Source organism: Symphalangus syndactylus, chromosome 6 (assembly GCF_028878055.3).
Source record: "Symphalangus syndactylus isolate Jambi chromosome 6, NHGRI_mSymSyn1-v2.1_pri, whole genome shotgun sequence".
Lineage (NCBI taxonomy): Eukaryota > Metazoa > Chordata > Mammalia > Primates > Hylobatidae > Symphalangus > Symphalangus syndactylus.
Window position 1 is genome coordinate 40,176,450 of NC_072428.2, and position 25,547 is coordinate 40,201,996.

Here is a 25,547-nt window from a genome sequence, read left to right on the forward strand (position 1 = left end):
CTAGCACAATTTTGGTGTTAAAAATGTATGAGAAGCTAGACAAATTAATAGCTTTAGCTGAAAAAATATTATTTAAAAATGAGGTTCAATAATGAACCTCATTTCATCCAGCCAAAGTCTATATTATCATGATTACTTACTCTAGAAACATCACAATGTCACTAGGAAAGTAAGTCCAATGCCTCTAAAATAATTCCCTCAAAATATAATCACCTTTTAAAAGTACATATGGTTGCTTTCCAGTGTAAAGCCTACATTTTTGATCATTCATTAAATTACTAAATGCATAATAAAGGATCTAAAATAAAGTGTTACAAAGTGATAGTGTTTGTTAAGTCAATAAAAAGGAAACCACATGTCTGGTTAAGTGATGTTTCTGGAGAATCACAGCGTGGCAAGATACGTCTAGAACAAGGAATTAAAGAAAGTCATTCAGAGTAAGAGAATATCTCTTAGCATTGTACTTAGCATTGTCTTGCTTTCAAAACAAAACAAACCTTTTATTTTGAAATGTGTACTGCTTTTAAGCCAAGCATTTATGATATGTAGTACCTTCTTTTGCCAGAGTTTTGCAAAGAGTTCGCAAAGATGGATTGTATTAATCTGCATAAATTCCAAGTTAAACTCAAAATATCTTTTTCACATTAAATTATATGATCAAATTGCATTTTTCTATTGTGCTCTTCTAAAATTGCTTATTTACTTCTCTTATAAAATATTTCAGGTGTTTTTCTGAATTTCCTTGTTTTGATTATTATTGCCCTTTTAGATACTTGTGCAGCATGTTTTTGATTTATGTGGTTAGATTAGTTATGTGGCCTTATATAAACCTGCAAGTATTTATGGACACTAATACTAAATGCTCTGTAAGATATATAGAAAAGGTCTAAGATACAATCTCTGGCTTGAAAAATCTTTTGATGTTGTCAAGGGAGACTTGGTGGTGCACATGAACCAAAAGTCCAATTCTTTAATGTAGTACGTAACTAGGGGCTAATTACATAGGCAAAACTAAGACTTTTTGTATATCAGAGAGTAAGTAGATCAGAGAGTTTATAGAGTTCATGGAAAACTTGGGTTTTTCCATGTGAATAGGATTTGGCGAAGAAGAAACGAGAAGGAAGGATGATCGTGGTATTATTATTGAAAGGCAAGTCACTGCCCACCCCAACCAGAGGATATGTGACAGGAGAACTGTAGAAAATTGAGTTTAAAAAGGTGTGTGGGGAGCAGTGTATGAAAGATCTTGAAAACCATGTAGAGGAGCTTGGAGGAAATGCAGTGGACATGGGAAGCCACGGAAGGTTTTGAATCAGAGACATGAAGTAGAACTCTGTGAAGAGTGTGAGTAGAAGGACTGGGGAGGACAGTGCAAAGGATCAGGCAGATCAGAAAGGAGGCTGCAGCAGTGAGATAGGAGTGTGGGCATGAAGACATGTGCTGGGGTAGTTAGTGATGGCAGGAGGGCATTGAGAGAGGGACGAGGGCAAGAGGCTATGTGGAAGAAAAATCAGCAAGACTGGATCATCGCCTGGACAGAGAAGGGCAAGAAAAGCAGTGAGACAAATCACATTGACCCCTCGGCACCGATGTGAACACGGGAAAGGAGGGGAAGCTGGGTAAAGAGAAAGCTACTTTTACAGGGGAATCTTTACTTTCAGTTTAGGAAAGAGTTTTCCTGGGTTGGAAATACGTCAGAATACACAAATGGAAATCAAACTTTCATAAAAATTGAAGCTAAGAGCTAGGATGAAAACTACAAGGCTTATTTAGCTTACACTCAATAACCTAGACATAGCTGAAACTCTGAGGATAAGATATTATCTCAGAATATTGTCATGGCCTTGGAGAACTTTTATTCATAATACATATATTTGTTATTTTTCTTAGAAAATTCTGCTTTAGGAATACACACAAAACACGATTAGTGGGGCTGTAGTATTAACTTTCCCTGCAAAATTCCTTATCATTACACATTTGGAAGATTTTTAAGTCTTTAATATTTAAATATGTATTTTAGGATGCAACAACAAAATCCTTATTTACCTAAGAAAGAATCATACCGGAATCCCCATGTAGAAATTAGGTGTTTCTAAATCCATAATTATATGAGCATAGAATTTATTTACCGTCTTATATATACATAAATAAAGTATTTGGCAATTAGTTCATAACACACATTTAGGTTTATTTAAGAGAGTCAATGTAGAGAGTATCGTAATTATAATGCATTTTACACATAAAAATAACATGAGATTATCATTTTTTACCTGTATTAACTATGCTATAGATAATGGCCCCTTAGTTGTATGTTCCATGGCTGCTGTGAATGATCCCCCATATTCAGACACCCCTTAGAAATGAGCTTTTGAATAAAGGTTAGTAAAGTACCTCTCATTCAGACCATTGGAATGAAATATACCACATCATTGACCAGACATGTGTACTTAAATGAAATATATTTGTTTGTAAAACAGCAAACAAAAAACCTCTCTCAGCGTGTTCCATTTTCCACTTCAGTTTGTGGCAAAGGGGACCATGTTGAAATAATTTGAGGCCTGGTACACACTGGTCAGTCTTGATAATGCAGAAGGGAGGGACCCAGCGCATCATTACATTTCACGTGTTTTTTTTCAGGAGATGGCTGCAATCAGTCACTTCGCATATGGTTTGAAAAAGGCTTGTCTCTCTGGCAAGCAAACTGTTATTTAAGTACACAATCCACTCTACTACTGAAACAGTTTTGCCAAACTTATCCAAGTATTCTCACATGCTTAAAGATGGTATAAATATCATTTATTGCTAGCAGTTTTCTTCAGACTGTGCGGAATGTCTTCCTGCTGCCTGATCTAAGTGTCCCAGTTTACATTATGGCCTTTACTGCCTCTGTTTGATGGAGTGATCAGTAAAAATTTAATGACACTATAAAATAATAAAAATGTCATTAATTTACCACGGATCTTGGATGCAGTGGTTGTAAAGTTACATTAATAAACAATATTTTTTACAACAAAAAGCATTGTTACGTGGGAACGTATAAATAACACACATAAATTTAAGAGCAATTTTACTGTTAGCACACACATTATTATGGAATAGCCAATAAGTGTATAAAACATAGTATATAAAATTTTATTAAAATATACTGTGCACATCACAAATTCAGCTTTTATCTAAGTGCAAAGAAAAGCCATTATTGTGTGCTTACTGTTTCATTGCTGTTTTTTCCCCAGATCACAATTTTACATTTGATGCCAGTAAGAGGAAGCTGATTTTTTTCCTAGATGAAAACCTCTGTTCTTTTAGTTACCCCAAATTCATTCTCTCTCTCCACCCATGCAAAGACAAAATTGATCAATCTTGCCATGGTAGGGAGGGAAAAGTTGCTAATTTAATGCAAAGTTAAAAATAATGCCCGAAGAGTTGAATGGTTTGTTCAGTGACTCTGGAAATAAGGGATAATAATGCAGCAGTCTATCTGTCATCAGTGGGGCTGCCCCGTCATTGACTCTGATAATATGTGAAGATGATGGATGCTACCGTCTTGTGGCTTGTAACATTTAACATTCATCAGCTCTCACTAAAGGGGGCTTTATCATTTAAATATCTTTATTTAATATGCAACATCTACCTCATACATCATAATTTCAAAGCACTTAGAGAGCCAACAGTCCTACAACACAGCAGAGCTGACTTTAATTTTTTTTCAGTAACTTTTATGTTGCCTGCGTGTTTGTGACTGACAATGCATAAGTGAGTGTCTGATCACATTGCTGCATGTAAAATCCACTGTCAACATGAAGGTGGGGCAGTTTTCCTGGAAGGGGTGGGATTAAATTAGCATTGAGGTATTTTGCTTATATCTCCAACATATCTTACTTGGGAGGTACGTACATGGTGAGAGCTAGTTCAGTGTGTGGAAATTTGGACTTAAGAACTTGCCACCCACAGTCTATATTTGTTCCACATAGGGGCATGCTCATGGATACTTAATGGCAGAAGTTTAAGTTTGTTGGAACCAAAGTATCTTTATACTTCTCTCTGTGCCCATGTCCACATCCTGTATTTACTAGGCTCATGTTCAACCTCACTGGTAAAATCTTTGCTTAGCTCAGCTGCCCAGACATAACTTGCAGACATCAGGCCCTCTTATCTTATGGTTATGTGGCTGGCAAATAAATATTCTGAGCTATTCTTTGAAGAAAAGAAGGAAATCTTCTGGGAGACTAGGTGGAAATTTATATGAAAGGGCATGGCTTTTCAGGGTCCTTCTTTAATCTCAAACACAAGTGCTTAATATTACCAAATCTAAAATGCAACCCACTGCCCAAAACAATTTCTATCATTGATTTATTTTCTTCCTATTTAACAAGTGTTTCATGGGATATTCTTCCTTGACTTCTACTCTGTCAAAATATTGATATTTTAAAGGGAAAGTATCTCTGCAGAAGATTTTTTTTTCAATGAAGTCAGAAAAATGTATGACTTCAAAGACACTGTGAATGTGTTGTTGAATGTTCTGAATGTTTTTTGTTATGATTAAAAACAAGCTGATACTACTGAATTGTGAGTGCACTTCATTTTTTATAAAAGAAAAGATATTATCATCATGTAAGCTTTGTTGTCTTAGGATTTTACAAACCATGGCATGTAATTTTCCCTCTTCTCCTTCCTTGTCAAAATATTGATATTCTTTCAGGAACTTTATTTTTTTTTTTTTTTACTGAGAATATTTTCCAGTAAAATCAAAGAGAATGAGTGACTAGAAAGATACTTGAAATATGCATATTGATAGATAGCACGGTCTGTTGATTTTCAGAGAAAGTTGTTTCTCCCCCTATGAAAATACAGTTAAAGGTTCTTCTTCCAAGAAGATTGCAGGTGTCACATCAAAACTCCTTTTGCATTTAACATAGGGAAAGCATTCACATGCAAATATTTGAAATGCGAAACAATGTGATAAAACAAAGGTTGAATATTTTGCTTTCCCTGGTACTACTCATCTCCACTTTAATTCTTTTTCTTTACATCATGACAGCCAAAGTGCTACTCAAAAATAGAAATTGGCTGATTAAAAGCAGCTGTCCTTTCCCTGACTGTGTCTGAAGCTCCCACAAGGTTTATAGTTGCTTTTTGTTGTGTCCTGCATCTGGGTTAATTTGTTCTTGTGCACCAGTATTTTCACATAGGAAGATATTAGGGAACCGTACTCAATTTGGTTTTTATTTTCATTCTGTTTTTTGTAAGAGTCATATTTCAGAGGTTTCCCCACATACTGCTATTTAAACTAGTGAGTATTACCCAGTTAGGGAAATTCATGATTGTAATTTTTGTTGCAAATCTTTCATATAAATGGTGTAGATTAAAGCAAGGTTTATGCTGTGTTTTCTTCCAACACAGATTTCAACATATTCCATGATGAAGGGGAACTGGAAGACTTCCTGCACAATTTGACTGATGGGAATTAATTATAGAAATATAACGATATTCAAAAATAATCATATTAGAAAGCACAAATGTAGTCAGGCTGTACAAATGAGGCAGAGACTCTATCAAGTAATTGTATGTTTGCTCTTTAAGAGTATTTCCAAGTTTCTAAACATCTTACAGAAGAGAACACTCAGAGTGTTTCTATCTAATGCCGAACATGCTCAGTACAGAACTAGGTCATTGAACAATAGACTGAACAGCAATCAGCACTCTACTGCTGCATAATGCATTAAGTATAACATGCAGAAACCATTCCCGGAGCTGGAAGCTGCTATTTCATGTCTGTAAATTCAAGCTGACATGACATTTAATATTGTTTCATAGTAATGAACAACAAGGTTTCATTCATTCATAAGCACAACACAAAGCCAAGTTTGAGTCAGGAGACTAGTGAGGAGATGAGAGGGGGCCATGAGCTGTGTTTCTGCAGACAAGAACACCGTATTAACGATGGTCAATGAGCCCCTCTGCTACTGATCCAGAGAGCTGCAGAGGGAGTGTTCATTGTGATGCTTCAGACTCCTACTCCTAGAAGAACTGGTGAACAAGTAAAACATCTCTGGGTTTCCCTCCTAAAGCAGCAGGGGTATTTAACTTTCCTGGCTCCATGACCGGCTAGGAGTGATGTCCTCCTTTTCAGTTCCCAGAAAATCACAGTTGAAATTCTGAGACAAAATAGTAGTATCAATCATCATCTGGTTGGCCTGCTTTGAAATATTTGTTTTCAAAATGCTCGTGCATAAAATTCTGATTTGTATTTCCCCAGGAATACCAATGCAAACTATGATCTCTAAATGAGGAAATTCCTCTCCCATTAAATTTAGCCGTGTATTTTAATAGGAACTGCTCTTTCAGGTTTTTGCATTGTTGGCTCAACCCTATCTATTGCATTCTTTTTAGATTACTGGAGCAAATCCAACAGAGAGAAGCTATGCATAGAAGCTCTGGCAGGTTCCCTGTCACAGATTTCCTTTCCCGACAGGTACTATGGTCTAGATGCTGTCAGTGCTGTCCATGTCACAAACAGCTTTCAACGGAATCTTCCTGAAAGATTTTCAGAGTCCGCATTGGTCAGAAATGATATTTTTGAATTCACCTTTTGCCCATTAAGCAAGATAGAAACTGACTGGAAGGAAATGGTGGCTGTTTTGGAAACTAGAATAAGCCTCTGATTATTTGTTCCTCTAGGAAAGAACGCGCTTTGAGAATTTGGGGCCCCAGTTAACGGGAAAGTCAAATGAAGATGGAAAACTGGGCCCAGGTGTCATCGACCTTACTCGGCCAGAAGATGCAGAGGGTGAGTGGCTTTTCTCTAGCTCTTTTCTGCTGCTCCATGTGTTTCCAAAGGTGTGTCTGAGCTAGATATAGGATCTTTATAGTTTTTCATAGGAGTCATCAGCTAGATTCCTTAGGCAAAGCAAAGGAAATGTTACTCTTCAACTACATATGTATGTAAGTTATGTTGTGCATTATAGTAGAAGACTTTAAGAAGCAGTTAGATCTTACATTACTGAATACTTAGCAATCCAAGTACTTCAAGTTACCGTCAAAGTTTTAAAATAAAAGGATCCTCTACATTTCAATGAACAGCAGAATTCTGTGTTTCATCCATCTCACTGCATTTGTATTTAAAAAGGGAAAACATACAAAGGAGGACTTTTAAACATTATTTTATCTTTCAATGACAAGTAATAATTGTATATATTTATGGGGTATAAAGTGATTTTGATACATGTATACATTGTGGAATGATCAAATCAGAATATTTAGCATATCCAAATCAAGTGATTCCCAGGTACAGTCAAACCATTTCGGGGATTAAATGATAGTTTGCAGCAGTTTTAGCATAAACTTAATAATTGCTTGGGGAAGGCCCAGCCTGTGCCTGTGCACTAACCATTACTAACGTCTTTCAGAAGTCTGGGTGGAAAGACCAGCCTTCCTCTCAGAATGTTTACCCGCACCAATATCAATGTCTGTTCGCTTCTTTTCCCTTTTTGTTTGTTTGTTTTAAATGCACAAGCAGCACATCAGCAGAAATTTCTCCCCAGAGTCTGGGTACAATTTATGGGTTAGGTCAGCACTTCAGTGGTAATGTTGCCTGGTTATTTACTGTGTCATCACAGAGTAGAGACTGGTTTTCCCGTTGCTAGCTGTTCCTTTGGCAGAATCTGTTCCACCAGTCAGGGAAGATTAATTTGTTCTCTTCAGAGTAACATGATACTTCACCCATCTCAGGTCCCAGCTAAAGTCCTTCTTTAGCTTAAGGGGAAGAATCTCACTAGTATCCCTTTAACTGGCAGGGTTTCTTCCAGGACCCTAATCCCTTGAAAACACATGAAGACACTTCATAGCAGCATCTAAACTGGGCATGGCTTCTAGTGAGAGCCTGGGGCCATCCCAGGCAGCCCAGAAATCCCTGGAATGAGGACTTAGAGATGAATAGTATTAGACATTAGGAAGCCTTTCAGAAATTTTTCAGAATGCTAATTTTTCATACTAGTAGGAAAGACTAATGTTTGATGATAGTTTGGGAGACAAGGTGTTAAAATAAATTCTGATTAGGATGTTTATGTGTGTATGGGAGTAAAGAGGGAGGGAGGTAGGGGAAGAGAAGAGAAAGGAAGGAAAGGAACGAAGAAGAGGGAAGATAGATAGGAAGGGAGGCAGAAAGAGTATTCAAAACCAGAAATATGCTTGCTGTCTTCCTTGAAGAATGTGTATCAACAGCCCATTATTTTCATAGGCACTTGAAAGTGCAGGTTTTCCACCGATAAGGGTTGAGGTTCCTCTACCTAGGGAGCCAGGAAGTCCAAAGGATGTTACTTGCACAGTTAACCATCTGACTGCAACACAGAGATTGTGACTGGCCTAAAAGCCTGTGTGGAAGTGTTTCACGTCTGGCCCATCTCAATTTTATTGGGAGATTATACTGTAGAGTACCTAAATTGTTGACCATATGTAATGAAATAAATATTTTTCATTACTTTGGAGTATTCAGTCTGTTTATTTGACAACAGACTGGTAGTTACAGAGCTCTATCACCTTACCTGTGCTGTCAAAGGCTTTTCTTAATTTGTCATTCACACTTTTTCATTTGCTTCCTTAACTGCATATTTGGTGTAAATATAGTCAGTTATATCTCAGTAATGTCATTATCTAGTTAGTGATATCATGTGCTTGGTAAGTTAAAAATCATGGTCAGAGTTATTAACTATATAAGAGGAAAAAGTTAAAAATTTAACTCTAGAGAAACATACTGCATATAAATATTTTTGGATATTCTATTCAATGCCTAGATTGTCTAGATTCAAACCAATTTCCCTGGCTGTTGTGTTTTTAGAAAACTTTTTTATCAAGTGTTTATATACTAGAGGACATCTTACGCTTTTTACCCACATTTTCTCATTTAATCCCTATGCACATTGTGAAGAAGGTATTACTTTTTCCATTTTACAGGTGAGAAAACTGAGGCTGAGAATAATTAAATTACTTGCTATGAGCTACATATTAAGGGTAGAGCTGAGATTCTCCCCAGCAGCCTGCCATACTGCCCCCACTGTATATGCAGAAACACATGACGTGGTCCCTTCATTCTTCTGAACAAACTCCTTGTGACCTTCCTCAGTACAGCCCATTTCCTCTGTCCTAAATATAGCAAGAAATGCCATATGCCAGCTCTCATGTTACTCTGTCACACATAGCAGCAGGGCCTGATGAGTATCATAGTAGAAGGGCTGTAGTGGCCCAGGAGCTTAAGGAGCATGTGAAAACCTCCCTTTAGAAGCTTGCCCAGAAGTTGCCATTGAGACCTCATGTGCTTTTGGGGGTTCATGAATGGAGTCAAGTTACCTGTTCTAATATCGACCGAAGTGCAGTGCTTCTCTGAGGACTGCTAGCATGGGTAGCAGCCTTCTGCTGACTTCAAGATATATCCTGGCATCTGTTCAAGGCTGAGCTGATTGCAAAGTCTGCTGGAGTTACACTTCATATTAAAGTCAGAGTAGATAACAGGTACACATGATACTTTCTCTACTTCATTCCTTCGTATTTCCCATAACAGTAAGATTAAGAAGAAACTAAAGTATCAGAATAACTAAAAAAATTATTTACTCCTTCACTTAGTCTTTGGTCTAAAAAAACAACCAGCCAACATTTCTTGAGTGCCTACCATGTGCCAGCCCCTAAACTAGACTTAAAACAAACGATGGGCAGCAAAGCAGAGATGTCTTTGACCTCTTTAAACATATGGTCTAGTGAGGAAAGACAGAAGATTAAAAGGGAAATATGTACATACATAATTATCATGGAGAAAAGTGCTAAGAAGATCGGGACTTCTTTGTGCTCTGTAGAGGATTCGGAGTGAGAGCTCCTTAGCTGGGCTGAGTTGACAGGTAAATTCTGTGCCTCTGGCCCAGGATGTCTTCTCCCTCAGTCCATACAGGTTTCCTCTGGCTTTGGAACAGCAATTTTAAGGGGCTGTGCCCTCCCCCCACATCTACCCCATCCTCCTGTGGGGCTTCTGAAGTGACTAAAGTAAGCCAACCCAGAAGATGAGGCCCTGCTTCCACTAGGCTTTCCAGAAAAATGTCTGCCAGCCATGAAAATGACAATATCACTTAGTAAGCAACTTGTAGACATGCTTCATAGCCCTGAGCCTGGAGGCAGTGAGGAAAAGGTCACCAAAAGAGGCAGCTGTGGATGTGTATTAACCACTCATCAAAATCATATGACAAAACCATAGGCAAGGAAAACAGAAATTAAAAATATAAAAGGCAAATGCCTTCAAAATTTTATTTTTAAAGTCCAGCTGTTATTTGGCTTGAATGTGACAAGACAGCATTTCTTGTTCACCATGATATTTATAAAACTACAAATTCATTGGTGCCGGGGACTTAGGAAACATGTTTAAGGTTTTGTTATACTTTGAAGCAGTTGAAGTCTTAACATGTATTGAGTATACATAATTTGTTAGCTCCTATGTAGGACATGTAAGGAAGAGAGGGCTTGATTAGTTGAGTTTGTCACCATATAATTAAGAATAGTGAACAGCTGTTGAACTTTTTATGGTCTTTTCGTATGGCATTTCCCCTTTTCTTATTCTGCTTAGGCAAGAGTGCAATTCTTATTCCAACTCTCCTAATTTCAAGGTTGCCTACAGACTAGAAAGAGTTCTAGCCTGCTTAATGGGAGATTTGAGTTGAAGTTCCTTTGCTAAATGACTAAAAACAAGAACCTGTGGGCTTGTTTCTTTATCTTTTAAAAGAAGTATTTTGGATTTGACTTAATCTAAGGTCCTTTCCAAGTCTGCAATTATTATTAGAATCTTAATAAAACACTGAGTGAATTTCTTATCAGAAAGATGATCTATCAATCATAGGTTCCATTTAGGGTTTTTTTAGAGAAGTAAAAGAGGAGAGTAATGGCTTAGAGGTTGTATTTGTGCCACTTGCTGAATTAAGTTTTCATGTTCCTTGAGCTTTTCTTTTTATTAATGAGAAGATCTCTCCAGTAGTATTTCCCAATTACCTTTCACAGATGGGCTCCCTCCTCTTTCTCTCTGCTCTCCTTTCCCCCAGCAACAATAGTTGAGACTTGGCTTTTTAAATACATTCTTTCAATCCTGTTTCTTTTTTCTCTTATACCTGGGGTTTCTAAAGGGATACTTTTCTTTTGTTTCTGTTTTGCTGTATGGTTTGAGTAAGAAAACATTCTTCTAACACCTTTAAAACAATTTTCACATCAATTACTCTGTCCCAGCCTTTTTGGGAGGTTGTACCTCATTTTGATTTTGGCCATAGTGAAAGATAAGCCTAGCATTTATGGATGAGCTCTGAAAGGGATTGGCCAGACTGTTGGACCCTGGATCAGAACTGGAATGATGTGCTGTCCTCCATATATTAAAACTTTGCATTGATTCAAATGGAAATAGATATGTGTACCAAGAATACCCTCTTTTGGGACTATTGCTCTCACATTTCTTCAGAAGCATTTTATAGATTTATACTGAATTTGTTGTGACCTGGAACACAGCCAAGATGACCTTACCCTTCTGAAGCTTTATTTGTGTGTGTGTGTGTGTGTGTGTGTGTAGCTCCAACTGCTTCTAAGTTTTATATCTCAGGATAGTTTTATTATTGTCAGCTTAAGCTCTTTGTTTAAGACAAATAGCAGAGATTGCAATAGTTCTTCTTTTCTTTAAAACACACTGCTTAATATGAATGCCCTCTCTTAAAAATCCTGCTCATTCTTTGATCCATATACTTGGAAACTGTTGAAGCTTTCCTCATTCCCCTACCCTCCCTAGTTCCTTATTCCTGGTAGAAAAGATTGACTCTATGATACACAACTCATTCAAGGCAGCAGAGGCAAACTGTAGCCTAATCTGGGGTGGGATTTAAATGCTATAACTGCGTATACTTTGGAATGTAAAGATCATTAGTTCAAGCCTACCAGAATACAGTGCTTCACATTGCAACTCTTGGATTCTCAGATTTGAAATAAAGGAGAGGGGTCATCAAATCTGTAATTCAGGCCAAGAAATCACTTCTCATAACCCTGACAAGTAGTCGTTTTACATCTGTTCAAATGCCTCTGAGAGTCTGAAGACAGAATACTGACCACTTCTTGAGAGGCTCATCCTAATTCAATTAGCTGTTTGTTAACAATTTATAACTAAAGTTGCCTCACTTTCTTGTAATTTCTACCCATTGGTTCTAGTCTGACTTCTAGACCCTACCAATAAAACTTATCATTTCTTCATTTGACACCCCTTCAGATATTTGCTTAAGGGCTAGAAGACTTAAATTCTGGTTGTTCCATCCTTGACAAGTCATTTTCTTCCCCTAAATTTTCTCATCTGTCAATGAGGAAGTTGGTCTAGATGGTTTCTAGTTGATGGTTTTTAAAACTTTATTATTTTACTTACTGCTATATAATTGAAACCATTCACCTTCAAGGCAACTAGAGTATAATAAGTATCAATTAGGGATGATGCAATAATCAAAATAAATACAATTATTGTGTAATTATATCAGAGATGACATGCCTTTGCCCAAGAAGGTATTCAACTACTAGATACCAAGAATAAAAGATGAGAAATTATACATGCAAAAAGATAAGACTCAGGTAAATGAGAGGAAACATTAACTAGAGCTATGCTGTGGGCATATGGGTCTGGCTTTCCATAGCTACCCAAAATGGTGTCCAGGCATTTCAGAGAAATGAATAGGCAATAGCATCTCTATGGAATCAGCAAACTGGTGACTAAGGCCAGGATGGGTAGTGAGGGAGGCCCAAGACCTGGTGAAAAGGAGTAACAGCCACACAGGCTGGGATATAAGCAGAGTCCACAAAGCCCTGGGCTCTGGACTAACTCTGTTGTATGAGTATCACAAAAATGTATTTTACTGTGGATATAAACAGTTTTAGAGGATCCTGTGCACCAGTTTATATCAGCACTATATATAAAGTGCAGCTCTCTTAAACAAGCAAATAAACTTCTCTTAAAGAAATATATTTGCTGTGTCTTAAAAGCTCCCAAATAACTTTTAATGTTGGTAGAAAACAATTTCCATTGAACCCTCCAAGTGATGTATAGTCTTGATGGGGCAAGATAGTGAAATGTCAAGATTCTTGTATAACTCTATCTCCTAATACTCCATAAAAGGAACTCAACCTGCTGCTTATTGTTGCTTAAGATAGAAAGTCCAATCAAAGACCCAGCCTCTCTTTAGTGAGGAATCTAGCCCTACCAGATAGCTGGTTTCTCATTGGGCTGCCTTTTCTAAAGAAGTGTCAATGGCAGTGTGAATAATTACCACAAAAAAAAATCTACTTTTCTGACTGAATATTCTTTACCCTGGGGAAGAAACGACTATGTCATTACTGAATCACATAGAAATATAGTCTGCTGTCTGTATCTGCAAGTTCTGCATCTGTAGATTCAATCAACTGTAGATAAAAAATATTCGCACAAAAAAATGGCTGGTTGTCTCTGTACTGAACATGTACAGACTTTTTCCATGTGATTATTTCCTAAGCAATGCAGTGTAACAATTATTTACATAGTATTTACATTGTATAAGGTAACATAAGTAATCTAGAGATTATTTCAGGTATGTGGGAGGATACGCATAGGTTATGTGCAAGGACTACACTATTTTATATAAGGGACTTGGGCATCTGAGGATTTTGGTATCTGTAGGGGGTCCTGGAACTAATCTCTTTCAGATACTGAGTAATGACTGTACTTCTCCAAATTGCTACAGCAACTGAGCAATGAAAGATTAATACTTTCTACCATGAAAATTAGACCCAAGACAAGGATAGCTAGCATATGTTCCCGATGGAACTGCAAAATCAGTCCTTGCTTCCTCAGCAGTATGTATGTCTGCTTCACATAAACCAACACATTAGATTAAACCTGACTGATAGAGTTCTGTCCGACATATTTGGACTGACTGTAGCTTTTGAGATTGTGGACCTTGCCCAGATTCTTCTCTCCTGGCGGTAAGAGCCACTTGACTTTCTACCTGCAAGCTGTGGAATTCAGCCTAACCTTAAGGTAATGGGATTTAATGAGCATCAGGCTAGTTATGAATGTTCTTTAAATTCTCTCTGTTTAAGGTCAGGATTGGAATTGAGACCAAACTTTGATCAATTGGCCCTTTCCTTTTCTTCAAGTTCTGATAACTGTGTTTCTAACTTGTTCCAAAGAGTCAGTACCCACCCAGTCCTCCCCCAGTTTCTGTTACTGACTTCCTATCTTTTCTTAACCAAGGTGTTCTTATACAGTCATGCACCACTTAATGACATTTAAGTCAATGATGGCCCACATATATGATGGTGGTCCTGTAAGAGTACAATACCATATTTTTTCTGCACCCTGTCTATGTTTAAGTATGTTTAAACAAATTACACAAATACTTATCATTGTGTTGCCATTGCCTACAGTATTCAGTACAGTAACATGCTGTATGTGTTTGTAGTCTAGTAGCAATGGACTATACCATATAGCCTAGGTGTACAGTAGACTATACCATCTAGGTTTGGTAAGTACATCTTATGATGTTTGTACAATGATAAAATTGCCCAACGATTCATTTCTCAGAAGGTATCCCCATCATTAAGCAATGCATGACTGTTTTTTAATATCTCCTTCTAGATTCCTTTTCTTGTTTGGTTCTGCTTGTCTGTCACTGCCTGCACTCACTATCTGCTGTCTATTTTCAGTCTCTTCAGAGGTGGGTCTCTGTAGACTGAATCTCTGGTGCTAGGAACCAGGTCTTTCTAACCAGGATCTGTCCCTACTCATGGCCTCCCAATCTTCAGTTTTACCCATATGTTCAACCAAGTTATAATTTACTGATTATCTCATAACACCATACTGTTATGGGCATGGAGGGAAAGGTTTTTTTAAAAAATATAGACCACATTATATTCTTCAAGAGCTAGTAATGTAGTTGGGATTACAAGCTTAGTACACATAAAAAGCAAAGCAGTTTAAGGTATTAAATGTTCAAGTACATCGTTAAAGAAACAGAAAAGAACTGCTATTTAGAGGAGGAAGCTTTGTGGACAGCAATGGTTCTGGAAAACCTGATAGAAGTGTAGCTGGAGATAAGCCTAGGTTTGGATAAGCAAAGAGAAGAGGAAAAGCTTTCAGTTGAGGGAATAATCTAAGCAGACACAGACATTAAGCAGATAGACGTTCATAGGAAAGCTCCAGAAGGGAAGAATCGTCTTTTTCATCTTTGTCTTCTCCACTAAGCCCAATACAAAGCCTTGCACATACTTGCAATTAATAAATATTTGTTGAATTGAGTATGCTACAGAAATAGATGGGTGCCATATTAAGGAGTGCCTTGATTACCAGGCTGAGGAATTTGGACTTTACCACCAAATCAGTATGCACTAACCTTTAATCATTCAAGACAGATTTAGACTAGAGAGGTTAAGAATAATGGAAATGCAGTAGTTAGGTTGCTTTTGGAGATCTGTTAGTCACTTTATTCCTCTGCTCTCTTTAATATTATTTCAGAGAGGATGTTCAAGTGGATATCTTTCCATGTTATAACATGAGAAAGCTTAGCAGGTGTTAGGTGGGTTTTCATTCAAACGCATACTAGAAATAACTCCTTTCCTCCTCTCCTCCTGGATGCAAGTAAGTATGATTTTCACTGTCTACTGTGACTCATCGATGCCTTACAGATCAGTCTTGTACTTTTGCCTCTCACATAGGAGTGCGGGTTTTTTTTTTCATTGTTTTTGTTCAATGGATATTTACACCTGAGACACGATGATGCCAAAGTTAGGTCATAGTACCAGAGGGGAAAGTTTATGTAAGAATGCATCGTCATTTGCTATGTACTATAAACTGCTACATTTAGGAATAGGCTATGGCATGTAACTCTGAACAAAAATGTAATATCCCAAGTCTCAGACCTGGAAAAAAGCATTTCATAAGAAATATGTTCAATCATTTTAAATTTATATTAGAAATGCAAATTGAAGCTTACTGGTATCAATGTATTTTTTACTTTGGTGGTGGAGAAATTGCTCATGGTGCTTCAATATAAGCTGACTCTTCTGTGGGAAGGTTGATCCTACATAGGGACAAAATAAACAGGATAATAGCTGCTCCATGCTGGAGAGCTACAGACCTGTTTGTGGGGAAGAAGAAAAACAATTGTCAAATGTCTCTGAAACTTCATTGCCCTCCATTTATTATAATTTCATAGTCAATAATTCAAATCCTTTGTAATTCCAATGAGTCCTTTATAAAAAAGCTGATCTGTAGGTTCACAAGATAATGGTCTCTTCTTTTCTTCTGGCTCTGTATGAACAGTATGTCTGATTTCTGTTCCCATGTATGGGAACTGCGGAGAGGTGAGATGGTCTTTCTCGGTTGAGCCTTATGCCTAGTCGTTGTATTTTAGTCTATATCATAGAGCACCTTTTGAAATCTATTTTTAGCATTTGGGAAGAAGAGAAGCTTCATTAAGGAGTAAATTGCATTCTTCCGTTAACTTATGGGTTTATTTAGTGACTACATGAAGAATAGAATGTAAAATATAGCAAACATCACCCAGATATGAGGAAAGTCTACAAAGGGAACACATATGAGTTAAGCACCGCCTATGTTCTTGGTACCAGAATAAGCATTCTACTACTTCTGTTGCCATTATTACTGCTACCTATTTCTAAAAGGAATTACTACTTAGTGAGTAGGTATTGGGTTCCAGTCACTGTGCTAGGAAATTTACATGTATGCCCATTTATTTCTCACAAAGATGTTGCAAGGTAGAAATTATTGCTCTCTTTTATAGAAAGATGAAAGTACAGTTTAGAGAAAGAAAACAATTTATCCAAGGCTACTTAGCTAGGAAAGATCAGATCAACAATTCAAACCTAGATCTGTCTCTATGGCATCTGAGCCATACTGCCTCCTGTTTTTCTCCAAGATGAGCTGACTAAATTGGTTGCCTTTGTTGGATTAGCTTTTTCCTATAGTTTTCATTAAAAAGCAGAAAATTTTAATTAGAAATGGAAACTGTGAAAGTGTTTTTAATCCTTTAAACCACGGAAATATTAGGCACTTTTCAAATACTTTCACCAGTTCTCGGGGTGAAGAAGTATTGGTGGCCCATCAGATTGGATTGATCTCTAAAATCCTTGAGTGATCTCCTTTCAGTACTGTTCATTCCTCAACCCTAACCTTAAAAAAATAATTAGTTTCTGCTACTCCCATAATCTGCATTTTCCGTTCTAATAAAATACAGATTCCCCAGACAAATGAAATGAAGAAGAGAGGCCAGTTAAATTAATCATGTTAGGAGTTTTAAAAGCTAAGTTTGGATGCCATTGAAACAATTCAGCTGACCGTTGAAGAAATTCATTCTGATGGAAAGTGTGAAATTTGGGGATAGTTACATTTGAGTGCCCATTGTGATTTTTGCCATTTATTAAATGTCAGACTTGGACAATTTAATCTCTCTAAACCTCAAAGTTTCCTCATTTGGAATGAGGAGTATGGATTAGGTAATCTTTAACATCCATCTCCTGTTAGAGTTCTCTAATTCAATGAGCGTGTTTTATCTATTTTATAATGAATCTGCTATTTAAGGAAAGTCCCATTGTATGCTTACTTGAATACAGTACATATGTATGTGTGTGTGTATATATATATGGATATATTTACACACACCCTACATCATTAGAATAGTTTTCAGACTTAATATTTCCAAAAATCTCAGACATGCCTTACCATCCTTCCAAGGTTTTTCTAGAAGTAGGGAGGCTGGCATCTCAGAATTGTACAGTATGGCTAGTCAATCAAAGAAGTAAGATTGGAGCCAATAATCTCTGAGTCCCACACAACAACTATGGGTACATTTTTCCACATCAAAATTATTCTTATTTTATAGATGTTTCAAGAAATGACACTTAACAGAACATAAGAAATAAAATTAAATTTCTACAAGATCTGATTTCAGAAATTCCCAGGTTCTAATAGAACATGTGGGCATTAGAGACTCACTCTAAAATTCTCACTGTTGAAGATGTCCACTGTACTGTATTAGTAAGCATTTGAGTATTTACCTTATGCCATCCTGGCTACTAGACCCTGGGGATAAAGATAAGCAGCTAAGGATAAGACACAATGCAGTCATCACTGTTTTGGGATACATAGTCGAGAAAAGAAAGTAGGTACATAAAACTGGTAATTTGGATAAAATATGGCAAATGTTAAGATGGAGGTACGCATAGGGTGCCACCTGTCAGAGCCTAAGCTACTTATTCTAACCTGGCAACCAGGTAAGACTTTCATGGGATAAATAATCCCTGAGACGAGTCTTCAATAATGAATGATTGCAAGATGGCCAGGTAATTTAAGGAAAGGAGAAAACTCAGATTCCTAGTATGTACACACACAACACAGCGTGTAGAGAACTGGAAGTAGTTCAGTGTTGTGACACAAAAAATGTTCCAGGCAGAGTAGCCAGAGCTGGTACTGGAGCCATAGTTAGAGGGCCAGGTCACGGAGAGCCATCCGTACTGTACTAGGGAGTGTGAACTTCATCTTGTGGGCATGAGGGAGCCATTGAAGTGTTTTAAATATAGCAGTGGCCTAGTCCGAATTGCATTTGTGACAGATCATTCTGGCTGAAATTAGGAGGAGGTATTTAAGTGGAGGTTAAAGGATTTAAAACTGGGTGTAAGAATATCAGCCAGAAGGCTAGTTTTTATAATAGTCCAGCAAAGATAGTGAAGGCTAAGGCAATCGATAAAGATTGAAATGAGAGGATGAATTTAGTAGTATCTTTGTTAACTAACTCCTGAGACATGCTTCATCTTGCTTTGCACTTCTTAATTTCACATAGAGTCTATGACAGGAGCTAGGGTTGGATAAAGCCAAAAGCTGCTGAACAACACGAATTATTCAGTCTACCAGCTTTTTATCAGCTTCATTATTCTCCAAGGGCATCTTCTTGAACCTGAGCCCAGTTGTCCTGAAAACTTAGGAAACCAGAACTTGTTATTGCCTTATTTCAACCTCAGTGGTCTCTGGTTCAAACTTAAATGATGCCTTTTTACTTGGGCGCAACAGCTTGTAGGCCCGCCTTCTATGTATAAATACAGCATATAGATAACAAGTGGGATATTTGATGCTCTATGCTCCCTTCAGGTCATTAAAATAAAGAATATAAGTTATCCCAGCTGCCCTGGTATTCTGTAGTTGAAATAAGATAAAGGACTCTGTTTAGCTATCTGTGTAAAGTAAATATAACTTGAGAATTTTTTAAAAAGTAAACACAGGCATCAAAACTGAAAGCAAGAGACTCTTGAAAATACAGACTGGTATATCACTGGTTAGAATTTCCTTCATTTTGCAAAGCCACGAGCCACATGCATCAGCTCACCACAAAGTCATTAAGCCTTTTTAAGCTCAGATGAAAAACATTAACAAATACCACAAAAGGCTTTAGTATAGCCCCTTTGTTCATTCACATATGGCACTTTATAACTCCTGCGCCACTCCGGTCGTGTGTTTGTTTAAGCTGCCTCCATCAGGCTGGTCCTGAAAGAACAAAAGACATCTTGAGCAATCCTAAGCAGGAAATGGGCTAATCTAAACATGGTTTGTGACACTTTAAGTAGAATAGAAAGGGGAGGGATTGATTAGTCATTAATGTCCAATTGGCTCCATATGGATGTTGCAATAATAAAGCCCTTTTTCAGAGCAGTAGCAGAGTTATTGAATTAGAGGTTTATGTTTCCTCAGAGCTGACCTTAGGGAATTCCCTTTGGTTCCTCTTGTTGATCTTTTAAAGAGAATGGAGTTTCTAATAGAAAAAAAATAGAAGTCTTATCCACAATAACACTTGCTCATAATCCTGTAACCAAGGAATGCAATAATTTAGCATTGTTTTAATCCCAGCTATAATTTTAGTCCTTAGTGCTTTCTCTACATGCCCTTGCATCTTTGGTGGGGCAGTACTTCAGAGAACAATTAGACAGTGGCATGAACTTCATAACTGGTAATGGGCTCTTCTAATGTGCTTAGCTGGGCAGGGAAGTGGCATCCTTAAAGGGGGAAAATAATATTCCAGCCATGAAATGGTGGGCTTTGAAATTCAGAGTTATTTCAGATTGCTGAATAGTGATTGGGGTCATTTTGGTGAAGGGGTGATGTACTAGGCTGACAGTCAGAAGATCTACGTTCTAGATCTGGCTCTGCTTCGTATTACCAGCAACCAGTTAATCAGAGGAAGGTGCTATCATGTCTCTGAGTCTTGCTTTCCTCATCCTTGGGTGAAAAGATATCTGCCTTCCTACCCATTTTAAAAGATAGTAATGAGGATGAAGATAATGTAATTAGTGAAAGCACTTTGTAAATATTATTTTATGCAAAGTTACTTACACACCTGGTGTTCCTGTCCTAGAAACTGACCTCTGGCCTAGTCTATCAAAAAGGTAAATTGCTCTTTAAAGAAATACTTTGGTACTCTGATTAATGAAATGTTTGTTTCCGGCTGAGAGCAGTGGCTCACGCCTGTAATTCCAGCACTTTGGGAGGCCAAGGCAGGGAGATCATTTGAGGCCAGGAGTTCAAGACCAGCCTAGCTAACATGGTGAAACCCTGTCTCTACTAAAAATAAAAATAAAAAAAAATTAGCTGGGGACAGTGGCTCACGTCTGTAATCCCAGTTATTCGGGAGGCTGAGGCAGGAGAATCGCTTGCACCCAGGAGGTGGAGGTTGCAGTAAGCCAGGATCACCCCACTGCACTCCAGCCTGGGTGACAGAGTGAGACTCTGTCTCAAAAATAAATAAATAAAATAAAATAAATAAAAATAAAAAGTTTGTTTCCAAAGTGCCCAATGGAATTTTTTATGTGTACATTGTATATAACTAGGCCTTTCTATTCATGTCTCTCTCTCTCTCTCTTAAACACACACACACACACACACACACACACACACACACTGTCATCCTCTCTCTATCTCTAGTTTATTTAGTGAATTTCTTGATGTAGATAGCTTCAACAGTTAAAGTAAATAGGGATTTGTTTTTAGTAGGGCTAAAGAACCTTAAGATGAAAACAAAGATATTAAACTTTACTTATGGTTTTCCTCAACATTCAGCAAATGAAGAATTAACACTTTAATTAAAGTACCACAGGTAATTCATCTTTTGTTCCTGTACCATTGGCTCTTATATATTCACCAATCGCTAGCTCGGAAGAATTGCGTATCCATATTTTGCATTTGCTTTCCTTAAGTCATTTCACCTGTCACTAGATCACTCTTTGCTAATATATCTAGGTAATTTTTATAAAAGACATAGAGAACAAAGCGTACTCTACACCTCTGGCATTTCTTCTTCTCAGAAGATGAACACATCACTTCCTCACTTCCTTAATGATTAAGGCTCTTGCTCAGCCATGGAATGTATTTTGCCTGCCAAATAAACCACTAGGATAGCCAAATCCTTTTTCTTTTTTTTTTGCAAGAAGAAATCAAATTTGAAATCCAAGCAGCCTTCCTATAATGAAAGTAAGTTCACATTCTGGCAGAACAGGAATGAGAAGTTAGCAGTAGGTTTCCATAATCATAGACAGACATCTATCAGCCATTACTTCAACACAATGAATTGGACTTCTATTGTATTAAGATAAATTTGGTAGGATAAATATGGTGAAAAATCAAATCTGTGTAGTATTAATACTTTCTTTTCTAATTTCAATCCCCTTCTAAAATTTCACCGTCTACATTTTTGTTTCTAATGCATTCAGTATCATTTTTCTCTAATAACCCAAATAAGGGACTATCAAATGTATTGTGTGACTCTTCAGAATCCCACAGGAGAAAATAAACTATTCTATTAATAAAATGAAGTAGTCTGAAATATTGTGATTGTCAACAGTTCCATCAAGCAACCTAATAGTGATACTTATGTCTCTTTCTCTTCATAAGCAATCAATTATGGTTTTTTGCTCTGCTTAATAATTCATTTTAGTAAATGAGATTATCTTTGAGTTCACAATGGCCTGACTATGTCACCTACTTTTCAGGTCCACAGAAAAAAGAACCTTTCAAAAAAAAAAAGAGCATTTTATTTGTTGGATGGTTGGTTTTCTGCTTTATTTTGTGGGGTTTTTTTGGTTGTCATTTTTGCCTTTTTTAAACTTAGAGTTACAACAGTTTTATTTTGAGTAGTATCCCATTGTATGGATATATCACAATTTGTTCATTCTCCAGTTATTTTCCTTTTTTCTATTATTGATAAAACTGCTATCATATTCTTATATAAGTCTATTTTTGACAGAAGCTTTAATTTGTTTGCTGGATCATACATAAATATGCATTTTAATTATAAGAAATTGCCAGAAAATGGTTATGCTGTTTTATACTTTCACCACCAGTATATTAGAGTTACAGTTGCTCCCTATCCTTGCCAACATTTAGCACTTAAGCCATTCCAGTGAAATGCATCTCATTGTGGTTTCAATTTGCATTTTCCTGATGATTAATAATAGGGAATACCTTTTCATCTGCTTATTGGCCATAACTATATCCTTTTTTTGTAAAATGTTCATTTAAGTCTATTGTCCATTTTAAAATTAGATTTTTTTGGTCATTCTTTATATATCCTGGATGCAAGTTCTTGTCAGATATGTGCGTTCTGAATATTTTTTCCAGTATGTGCTTTGACATTTTATTTTCTTAACAATGACTTTTGGTAAGCAGAGTTTTAATTTTAATAAGGTTCAATTTAGCATTTTTCTTGTATATTTGGTAATTTATATGTTGTATCTAAGAGTCATTTTACTTTAAAGTCACTAAAATATTGTCTTATGTATATTTAAAGGAGTGTTATAGTTTTTTCTTTCTTGATTTAAGTCATGATTCATCTCCAATTGTTGGATATAATGTGTGATACAAGATCCAGGATTTTTTTCCAATGTATCTATCAACTTTTTCTGGCAGTATTTGTTGAAAAAACTATCATTTTCCACTTTAACAGCCTAGTTTTCATTAAGGTAGTTTGAATCCTCTAATTTTCTTCAAGTTTGTTTTAGTTTGTCCTACTGTTTTATTTTTCATATAAATTTTAAAGTCAGTTTCTCACCTTATACGAAAAAAACTTTGAGGAATTTTTATTGGAATTTGGTCGAATCTGTAGATAAATTTGGGAACAATAACATTGTAACAATATTGAGTCTTCTGATTCAGGAACATGGTGTATTCCTCCATTTATTTAGGTCTTTAAGTTACAAATGTTGTTTTGTTTTCAGTGTAGACGTCTTGAACACTTTTTTCAGTTAAATTTATTCCCAAGTATTTTATTATCTGATACTATTATAAATACAAATTTGAATATTATTTTTTAACTGTTGCTAGTATAAAGAAATATGATTGATTTCTGTATTTTTTATTGTTTACTGCAATACTGTTAATTCACTTATTAGTTCTAGTATTTTGTAAATTCCTTAGGATTTTTTATGTAAACAATTATATATAAACAGATGACATTATTTATTCCTTTATAATTTGAATGCATTTTATTTTATTTTATTTTACTTTATTTTATTTGAGATGGAGTCTTGCTCTGTTGCCCAGGCTGGAGTGCAGTGGCGTGATCTTGGCTCACTGCAGCCTCTGCCCCCCGGGTTCAAGACATTCTCCTGCCTCAGCCTCCTGAGTAGCTGGGATTACAGGCACACGCCACCATGCCCGGCTAATTTTTGTATTTTTAGTAGAGCAGGGTTTCACCATATTGGTCAGGCTGGTCTTGAACTCCTGACCTCGTGATCCGCCCACCTCAGCCTCCCAAAATATAAAGCATGAGCTTTTTAGTTTTTTAATTGTTGGTTAACAATGGTGAGAGTGGACATCTTCACCTTGTTCTTCATTTTTAGAGAAAGCATTCGGTAGTTCACTATTAAGTTTGATGTTACCTGTAGGTTTTTCTTAAATGCCCTTTATCAGACTGGGAAAGTTTCCTTTTAATACTAATTTCCTGAGCATTTCTAACATGATTGAGTATTGAATGTTGTTAGAATGATTTTCTGAATCTATTGTGATTATCATGTGTTTTCTTTCCCTTTGTTCTGTTAATGTAATGAGCTACATTGTCTGATTTTCAAATATTAAACCAATTTTACATTCCTGAGATAAGTTCTACTTAGTCATGATGTATTATCTATTTTTTACATTTGGCTGGATTCAATTTGTTAACATTTTATTTTAAAATTTTGCACTTACGCTCAAACCTCTGTCAAGGTATGCTGCCTCATAAACTTAATTAAGAAGTGTTCCTTCTTCCTCTACTTTCATACCTTTATGCAATATTATTCTTATTTTCCTTAAATGTTTGAAAGAATTTACTAGTGAAACCATTCGGGGCTTCAATTTTCTTTGTGGATAAGTTCTTGGTTATAAATTCAATTGATTTATTAGCTATCAGTGTATTCAGATTTTCTCTTTATTCTTGGGTGAATTTTGGTAGTTTGTGTCTTTCAACAAATATGTTCATTTTATCTAAGTTGTCAAATTTATTGAAATTAAGTTATTTATAATATTCTCTTTTTATCTTTGTAATATGGGTAGTATCTGCAGTGAAATCTCCTCTTTCAGTCCAAATACTGGCATTTTTGTCTTCTCTCTTTGTCTGTTGACCCATCTTACTTAGGATTTATTAATTTTATTGTACTTTTCAAATTTCTAACCTTGGCTTTGTAAGTCGTCTTTATTGTACCTGTTTTCTGTTTCATTGATTCTTACTCTTCATCCATTCAGAGAAATCACTGACTTTTAATTAGATAATTTGATTTATTTCTGTTTAATATAATTATTAAATTTGTTGGGCTTAGGTCTTACACTTTAGTACTTTTTCACTACTTGCATTTGTTCCCTCAGTTTTTCATCTTCTATTTCTCCTCTTCTGCCTTCCTTTGTGTTAATTGAATCCCTTTTTAAGCTTTTGTTTGAAGTACTCTGGTGGATTTTTAGCTATACTTCTTTGTATTTTTTACTTTGTTTGTTTTTTGTTTTGAGTCAAAGTCTTGTTCCATCACCCAGGCTGGAGTGCAGTGGCCCAGCCTCAACCTCCTGGGCTCAAGCAATCCTCCAATCTCGGCCTCCTGAGTAGCTGGAACTACAGGTGCATGCCGCCACACCTAGCTAATTTTTTAACCTTTTGTAGAGACAGAGTCTCAGTATGTTGCCCAGGCTGGTCTTGAACTCCTGGCCTCAAGAGATCCTCCCACCTCTGCCTCCCAAAGTGCTGAAATTGCAGGCACGAGCTACCTCGCCTGGCCTCTTTGTATTTTTTTAAATTGGTTTTTCTAAGGATTCACTATGAAACCTTAATTGAGTATCCTTACAGTTAAAATTTTACCACTTCATGTAAAATATTACAATCTTTAACAATCTAATTCTATTTATACCCTCATCTTTTGTGGTAATATGCTATTGTTGTTCCATATTTCACCTTTTTATATGTTATAAGTCCCACAATACAATGTTATATTTTGTATGAAATAGTCCC

General features: G+C 36.5%; 1 protein-coding gene across 34 annotated transcripts in view; it reads left to right on the forward strand.

Annotated features, from left to right (window-relative positions):
• The window catches only part of SOX6 (SRY-box transcription factor 6), a 792,566-nt gene that overhangs the window by 737,569 nt on the left and 29,450 nt on the right, over window positions 1–25,547 (forward strand). For all 34 annotated transcript variants that reach the window (XM_055282275.2, XM_055282287.2, XM_055282273.2 and 31 more), the window contains one exon: window positions 6,679–6,787. In XM_055282275.2, the coding sequence (XP_055138250.1) occupies window positions 6,679–6,787 (109 nt within the window). The remainder of the gene's footprint in view (window positions 1–6,678; window positions 6,788–25,547) is intronic.